This window comes from Telopea speciosissima, chromosome 9 (genome assembly GCF_018873765.1).
Source record: "Telopea speciosissima isolate NSW1024214 ecotype Mountain lineage chromosome 9, Tspe_v1, whole genome shotgun sequence".
Lineage (NCBI taxonomy): Eukaryota > Viridiplantae > Streptophyta > Magnoliopsida > Proteales > Proteaceae > Telopea > Telopea speciosissima.
This window is the reverse complement of record NC_057924.1, coordinates 45,266,343-45,275,123: the sequence shown is the minus strand read 5'-3', so window position 1 is coordinate 45,275,123 and position 8,781 is coordinate 45,266,343. Positions and strand designations below refer to the sequence as shown.

The 8,781-nt window shown below is 47.0% G+C and overlaps 1 protein-coding gene across 1 annotated transcript; it reads right to left on the bottom strand.

The window, feature by feature from the left end:
• Positions 1–4,449: 4,449 nt before the first annotated feature.
• LOC122638948 lies at positions 4,450–5,031 on the bottom strand. The gene is made up of 2 exons (XM_043831799.1): positions 4,972–5,031; positions 4,450–4,905 (listed from the first exon to the last, which is right to left on the bottom strand). Exons 1-2 carry the CDS (start codon positions 5,029–5,031, stop codon positions 4,450–4,452), a joined length of 516 nt encoding a protein of 171 aa, XP_043687734.1.
• Positions 5,032–8,781: the final 3,750 nt, after the last annotated feature.

The window sequence follows — 8,781 nt, the reverse complement described above, 5'->3', positions numbered from 1 at the left end:
AAGCAGGATAGTGCAGCGCGCCGTAGAAGATCTGTGTTGAATTATACCACTACTCATTATGTGATATACCTCCACAGAATTTATTTATTGTCTAGGTTTTCCATGATGGCATCATGTTTGTCAATTGAATATATGGACAAGTACTGGATTGATGTTTGGACTGAGCATCTTTGTGACTTTGTGCATTTCATCATTTCATGTTTTAGGTCCATAATTATGGTTTCACTTCCCAAAGTTCACTCCAAATAAGATATGTTCAAATTGCTAATGAATCAGTTGCGTCCTTTCTTCTAAGTTGAATCAATCGCCTCAGCAATCATTCAGAAAAATAGACTGGAACAATTATCCTTTATAATCAAACTTCTTCACACTAAAAACTTAGGATCTCTTCCTCTTTTAACACAGTAAAATTTGGATTTATTTCATGTATTTAGGAGGTCTAAAAACACTAATGGACTCTATTATCAAGAACAGAAAAAAAAAAAAACTAAGTGGTCCCAATACCAATTTCCTAAAAAGTGCCATGCAAAGCCATTACCTAGTCATTATATCCAATACATGAAGACATCTATCCATTGTAGTAATAATACATATGGTTCTAGAAGATTGAGTGAACTAATAGTGTTGAAGAGCTTGAGATATAGAAGACTACCATGAGGATCAACAATCTTCTGGCATTACCTTGCAAGAGTCATTATTTGTAAAGCAAATTCCTTGAGGTAATGGACATCAAGGAAATCTCTACGGTGAACCCAATAAAATAAATATAAGGGAGAAAGTTCTCTGTTCCGGAGTGTGGCCTATGCCAGCACTCCCATGACTCTATCTCTCTCCTCTCCATTTGAAAAGACACCTCTGCTCCCTTATTTTGAGGAGAGAGAGACACACATGGGAGTGCTGGCGTAGGCCACACTCCCGGACAGAAAACTACTTCCCTAAATATAAATACATAAGAAAAAGTAGCTATAGAACAATTTGCTCAACATGATTTATGAACGCAACGCACCATCAAGAATCCACTCCAGGGATCCTTACCCAAATCACGCACATACGGGGCCTCAAATGATTTATAAGCATAAAAAATTGCATCAAGGGATTTTATTCATAATTACTATTCCAAAAATATTAGTAAGCAGTGAACAAGATCATTACCTTAAAGCTCATATGTTTTGCAACGAAATTGTCTGCAAAGGAACTGAAAGTAGGGCTCTCTGCCAATGTCGTATGATCATCCCATGCGATTGTGAATTCACCTAGAGGGGGGGAATAGGAGAAGGTTGGAAAACAAAAAATTATGCGGAAAATAAACAAGTAAAGATAACCAATTGACAAGTAATAATTAAAGAGAGACACAGAAGATTTATAGTGGTTTGGCCAACACGTGCCTACGTCCACTCCTCTCAACTTAGAGAGAATTCCACTAAATCGAATCTTGAGTAAGAGCAAGAGGACTCGTATAACTACTCTTGAGAAATCAGCAAGAGAACTCAACTACTCTTGATTCCGAGCAAGAGGACTCAACCAATCTTGATTCCGAGCAAGAGGACTCACTACTTTTGATTCCGAGCAAGAGGACTCAACAACAAATTTAAACAAAGTAAAAGAACTACTAAATGGTTTAAAATTACCTTAAACTTTAGTAGGAAAGATGCCACCTTTCAATGTATGCAACTTGGATGCAAGTGTGTATGAAGGAGCAAAGATGAGATTGAATTTTCTTCGATCTTCTTGATCTTGAAAGAATAATCTCACTAGGGAGTGCTTGAATGTTTATAGCTCTTGATTGATGATTGTTGTAGTATATAGAATACTAATCAAGAGGGTATTTATAGGCTAGAGGCTTAGAACCAATTAGGAATCCAATTAAGAAAAGAATCCCACATTCTATAAGTGATCCGGTATGCTGGATGGGAATCCGGTATGCCGGATTACCTACTTTCCTTAAGAGATAGGAGAATAACGGTCATAATTAATTAGTCAAGCACTGATCCGATATGCTGGATTGGGATCCGATATGCCGGATCAGGGCAAAATACACCCAAGAGAGGATCCGGTATGCCGGATCCTTATCCAGCATGGGTAAAGGGGTTACTGGAGGTGTTTCTCTGAGACATCCATTAATCTGGTATGCCGGATTGGGATCCGGTATGCCAGATTGGGCAATTACAGTGTAACTTTAGTCTAATTTTCTCAGGGGTTGTTTTGGGTATTTCAAACCCAATTGGTCACATGATCAGGAGTTCGAATAACCTCCTAGGGTCATTCTAGATAGATGCATGCGTGTGTGTGTGCATTACATCGAATGTGACTCAAGAAACAATAGAGATTACATATTTGCAAATAGACAAAGTCTTCACTCAAAAGTCTTCAATTCTTCAATGCTTTAAGCTTCTAAACATATGTCTTTGACTTCCAAGCTTCAATCTTCTTTTGAAAGTGATTTTTGAACACTTGTCGTCCCCCCAAATCTTCCAAGCTTCAATCTACTTAAAGCACTTCGTCGTCCCCCCAATTCTTTGTTGTTCTTCTCTCCCACTCTTATCTTCTCAACTTCGCCAAGCCCTTCCTTCCCGATGCCATGGCCAGGAAACCCGCAGAATCTGTGGTGGCACAAGAGGTGGAGAGCATATTGGCGTAGAAGTGCTCGCTCCTACCCTCCACGGTCCAGACCAAGGTACAAATCCCTTGCCCTGAGCCCTCTGTCTTCAAGCTAGGTCCTGCCTTTACCTCTCGCCCCACTGGTCTTTCTAACTTCCCTAAATACGAGCGGGAAAAGTTGCTCTTCCAGTTGCCAGCCCCCTTGTAGCTTAAGGACAAGGCCTTTTGGGCGATTATGGCCCCATTATCTCCTAGACTGGAAGACCTGGGTCAATAGGGTGGTCTGCGATCGCTCTGACCTGTTGATCGATCTTTGTATTCTGCACGCTATCCAACTCTCGACCACTTCCATTCCTCTCGACCGTTCCCTACTCATGGCTGCTCTTCAATTCTGGTCACGGTCGTTGAACACTTTCCATTTTTGCTTTGGGATGGCAGCCCCCACCCTTTTGGATATTGGAGCCCTCACCGGCCTGAAGGCCGAAGGGGAAGAATTCAATGGCTCAACCCCTGGCCTGACCGATGACCACGGGATCGAGATAGATCACGGTCTCGAATTTACCAAGTCCGCAAGCTACAACTTCTATTTGTGAGCCTATCGTTAGACCCGCGGTTCCTGTTTCACCCCGAGAGCTTACGGCCTTGTTCCTATTTTGGATCTGCCGCTCACGTGGCCTGCGTCCGTTCGAACAAGATTTCAAAGACCTACCTTTGCCTAGCCAATGCTCTCCGCACAGGGCCGTGTGATCGACCTAGCTTCCTTTACCCCCGCCCTCCTCCTTGGGGCTGCAATGACATCATCGAGTCCAATTTTGCCTATGGCGGTGGCCCGTTCGGCCCCTCCGTATGTGGCTTTGCACCTACTTGATGATCTATACGTTGTGCCTTCGCCGCTCCCAGTTCGAATCGTGGCCAATTATTTGTTTGCCTCTTCTCCCCATCATGACCGAAAACCTTGCATGAATACTATAAGTTCTTTTCCACCTTTGAGCCCGATCCGAATGGTAACTTCTTTCTCCCCTTTCACACGCAAGAGGCTGTTCCCACCTGGTTTTCTCTAGCCCTTAACCATCCCACGTCCGCTCAAGCCGTATGGGGTAAATTTCTGGTTTGTCGAGATCTCCATATTGGGGTCACCCTTTAGCCATCGGGAACAACTCCTGTGGCTTTGAGATGTACAATCCCCATTATCACGCCCGTCGCTTCGGCTTCCACCAGGCAATCCCTTGCCCCAACTATTACTCCATTACTGGATTGTGAGCTGGATAGGATGGTATACTCAAATGTGGCCGATATACACTATGCTTCAGCCATGAATGCTCTAGTCCTTTCCCAGTTCGAGCTCCAGTTCTTTGTCAGAGAGCCCACAACATCGAAAGAATTTACGGCCTAGTGGGATGCATACTTTTCTTCTCTTCTCCCACTTCGGCCTTGTCAAAAAAAATAGCAAGCTTCTTCCTTCGTCCTCAAGCACTGCAAGCCACCAGACCATTGCCCCTAGGTGAAAGAAAGCATCAGCCCCCAAGCAGCCCGCTGGTAAGCATCGTGTCTTGTCTTCCTCGTTTTGTTGCCCTGGCCATTTTGCTGACTAACCTTCTTGTGGCCACAACCAAGTCTTCGGCCCGACCTACCTCCTCAGTTCAATCAACTCGAAGTGACCACGGGTAGTCACTAGAAGATGACGAAGAGTCTAAAGAAGAGCTTCCTTACCCAGTGAGTAAGAGGCTTAAAAGTGTCAGTCCATCAAAGACCGCTCAGCGCCAAGTCTCTCTCCCAGGCGTATTTTAAAAAGACCACACCATAAGCACTAGGCCTCAAGCTTCCGTAGCATCCCCTTCGGTCACCTCTCATTCAGCACTGAATCAACCATCTCATCTTGGGGCCTGCCTGGTGCGCTCCACATATACCCTCATGTACTTCGGCCATGACCAACGTTGCCTCATTTAGACTGACGCATTTGAGCAACAGGTCATCCTTCTCCTTCTTATAGAGATCTTCCATGATCAGCACGTATCCCGTGGCTCTGTCCCTGATCCTTCTGTCAAACTCTGGCCCAGGGTTACTCAAATACTGGATGATTGGCATTTTCCAGTCAGGTTGCGTGTCCTCGACATGGTTGACCTCTAGCTGACTGCCCTCATAGATAGAAGACCGTGTTTGTCTCTTGATGATGATGGTTTTTTCCAAACTGTCTTCTGGTAGACCGATGCCGGACGTCGCCTGGGCCAACCCATTCGTGGCCTGATTCCTCAACCGTGGGATGTAGCGGACTACCACGTCCTGGAACCCCTCCATCAGCTTCTTGGCCTGCGTAAGATACTCCACCAAGTGTTAGCTCTCACAATGATACTCACCGACCATCTGCCTAATTACCAATTGTAAGTCTCCAATGATCTCCACCGTGTCAGCCTTAAGGCTGAGAAGCAGGCCCATCCCCAGTATGAGGGCCTCGTGATTCGGCCTGGTTATTCGAATAAGGAAATCGAGCCGAAAGGCCACTTGAGTCTCCGTCCCTTCAGGTGATCGCAGCACAACTCCCGCCCCGTGGCCTGTTCAATCTTGGATCCATCGAAGAAAAGCTTCCATGTCGTAAGGCCGATGAGGGGTACTTCCATCATACCCTTTGCTGCCTCGATGGGGGGATGGTCCGTAAGAAAATCTCCTAGCACCTGTCCCTTGACTGCTTTCTGGGGCACGTATTAGAGAGCGAACTCGGTCAAGGCGAGAGTCTACTTCCCAACCCTTCCCCTAGAAATTAGGTGCATGAGCATGTACTTGATGACATCGGTCTGGTAGACCACGTTCACCGTAGCCGACAAGAGATAGTAGCTAAGCTTGTTGCAGGAGAAGAACAACGCCAGACATAGCTTCTCGATGGCAGGGTAATTTCGTTCCACCTCCATCAAGGCCCGGCTTAGGTAGAACATAACCTGTTCTTTCCCGGCCTCATTGTCCTGTGCAAGTAGGCTCCCTATTGAGCCTTTCGTCGCAGATACATATAATTTTAGAGGCACCCCTTTTCTTAGAGGCGTTAGGACTAGAGGCCTCGTCGGGTAAGCCTTTATCTAGTCAAACGCTTCCTCGGTGAACATCACCCCACCGAAGTCTTCGCCACTTTTAACTTTAGCAAAGCGGGAGAAAACCTTTGTCCGGCCCATGGAGTTGGAAATGAAGCGTCGGAGGAAATTCACCTGTCCCAAAACTTTTGTAGATCCTTTTTGTTTGAAGGCGGCCTTGCTTCCTGGATGGCACTGACTTTGTTCTTGTCTACTTCTATCCCCTTCTGATGTACTAAAAAGCCGAGGAAGTTACCAGCCGACACTCCAAAAGCACACTTTAACAGGTTCATCTTTAGACCGTGGGTTCTCATCCTCAAGAACACCCTTCTCAAGTGGTCAAGGTGTTCGTGCTCATGCTTTGATTTGACCACCACATCGTCGATGTTGACTTCCACAAAGGTGCCGATCATGTCGTGGAATATCTTATTCATTCCTCTCTGATAAGTAGCGCATGAGTTCTTCAGTCCGAATGGCATGACCAACCATTCGTACGTTCCCAATGCTCGGGGGCAACGGAAGGCCATTTTTGGAACGTCCTCTTCTGCTATAAAGATCTTGTTGTACTCGGCGTGACTGTCCATGAAGGACATGATCTGATTCTTTGTGGCCGCGTCCACCGATATGTCGGCCACTGGCATTGGATACTCGTCCTTGGGGGTAGCCTTATCTAGGTCTCTAAAGTCGATACACACCCTTAACTTCCCATTTTTCTTTATGATCGGAACTATGTTCGAAACCCACTCCACACACCGCGGTCCTAATGAAGCCCGCCTTAAGCAACCGTCGATTTCGGCCCTTGATCTTCGGGATGACATTCGGTGCCATTCGTCCGGGTAGTTATTTTACCGGTCCGTAGTTATCCTTAATGGACAACCGATGTTCAACCAACTTTCGGTCTAGACCAGGCATCTCGAATAATCCCAAGCAAAACAATCCTTAAATTCCTTTAATAACTTTACAATATCCTCCTTTAACTCGGGTGGAGTAGCCCGCTAACATAGATAGGCCAATGATCTTCAACCGTCCCTAAATCTACCTCGACCAATGGATCCTCGACCTCTACCAACGCCTCTTCCATTTTTGGCGGTGCGGATGGCAGTGTCCCACACCTAACCTCGGGACTAGCTACCGTCTGCTCCTTGGCCGAGGCCTCGACCACCACACCTACTTCATGAGACATTCTCTGCTCCAGGCTTGCAACTATCAGTCGGCGCATTATGTCTGCCACAATCATTTGGTTTGTCTTCATAAATCATCTTGATCAATCTTCCTCCGCCGTTCTTCGAGATTCGACAGAGCTTCTGTCCGCGGTCCCTTCAATTGAAACACTTCTTCCAAGTCCGTGGATGAGTTAACCAAGGATGTAGGCTTCCCATGCTCATCTGCCCCAGTGAACTGCATAGGGCTTATGCACCTGTCATATAAAGTAGCCTCTGCATGACTACCATCAACCATGAATCATCGATTATCGGCCATCACCAACTCAATCTTTCCTCCCTTGCGCCAGAGCACCAAAAGCTGGTGTAGGGATGAAGGGACACAAGAATTCGCATGGATCCGTCTCGCCCTAAAAGGGTGTTGTAGTTGGCCATGGCATCCATGACGAAGAAGGTCGTCAAGGACGTATGATTTTTGACTTTCGGTCGATCGGAGCACTTCTCTTAGCCTAGTGGAACCACCTAGGAAGTTTGTAAATCGAGACATCGCAGTAGCAGATCGGTCTCGTCTGCCGAGATGTTTCATCATTCTTGAGGGTAGGATATTCACTGTTGCTCCATTGTCGACTAGAACCCTGGCCACTAGTTTGCCATCCATGTGAGACTGAATGTACAATGGCTTCAAATGCCGTGCCATTTCTTAGGTTGGCTTCTCAAATATGTCGGCCACCTTTCCTCATGATACTCGGGTGTCAAAAGTGTACTATGTTTCCTTCGTGATGACCGCCCCGACGTTGTCCTTCGGGCCTTCTGGTCCTGCTCATCGCCCATCTACCCTCTTCTCGGCTTGTTCTTTAGCAGGTACTAATTTTATCCCGAGGACCCTAGGAGGTGAGTCCCCTTCATCCACATCTCCTTTAACTCCGTCGCTTGACCGGGCTGGTACTGAACGTCCTTGGCAAGAGGTACACCATTGAGATCAGCACCTATGTTGGTATTGTATCGAACATCATTTCAACTAGACCGCCAAAGTTGACGCCCCGTGAGTGGATGGGGCTACCGGTGTTTGCACTGCCAACCCTCGGGCTGGCGCTTGTCACTATATCCCCAAAAACATCCGGTCGCTGTCTTTGATCTTGTAGTTCAACACATCCGCTCCAAAACTCCTTCCTTTCCAATGGCAACGTTTGGGCGTTTAGCCCCGACGGCTCGTTGACTATCTCGGCTCTGTTCCCCAAAGCTCACGCCTCTCCCATCTTGATCTTGGGGGACTCGTGTTCCCGCGGCTCTCGTTGGCCTAGGCCTGCTGGTTCCATCTTTGGGCAGACCTCTTCCTCTGTCGCCTTCTTTTCTGCGTTATGGTTATGTGAACTAGGTCAGGGCTGGCTGGGAATTTTGGGTGTCTTGCAACCTCCCATTCTTCTCCATTCGTCCTAGGAATAACCATCCTCGGCTTGTGCCCTTCCTGGTGCTACTGGGCCTCCCATCCAGAGTGCTCTATTCGAGAGCAGTCTAGCCTATACTGTTCGTACGTCATGCATCTTCGTACTGAGACCCTTCCAAGCCGGTCCTTGGTAGACAGCTTGGAAGTATTAGCTACCCGATGGGAAACCATCCTCCTGTTTGTGTAGGTGTCGGACTCACTTCCTCCTTAGTTCTCGAGACAGTGTTTACTTTGACCGAACACAGCCTTGCCCGACTGCACAGGGCTTCTTTTCGATGTCCCTTAATGGGCTAACCGCAATCGGGCAAACCTCCCGATGGAGCCTTGGTGCTTCGCTCAACCCGGTGTGGCGATTCCCGTTCTTCCCATTTCCTTAATTCCTCTTGTGGATTGAACTCGTAGTGGGAATTCACAATGGGTTGTTTGCCCCGCCTTCATCGTTTTTTGAGTCTTGACCCGCTCCTCGCCCAAGCCGGGTATGTTACTAGATCGGCCCATAACAGCGCCCTAGGCCTTTCATGTG

Excerpts from the sequence above, each read along its gene's own strand:
- LOC122638948 (XM_043831799.1), bottom strand. The coding sequence starts at position 5,031 with ATGGGCCTGCTTCTCAGCCTTAAGGCTGACACGGTGGAGATCATTGGA. Across the intron at positions 4,906-4,971 it reads TCATTGGAGACTTACAATTG|GCCAAGAAGCTGATGGAGGG; the intron begins GTAATTAGGCAG and ends TATCTTACGCAG.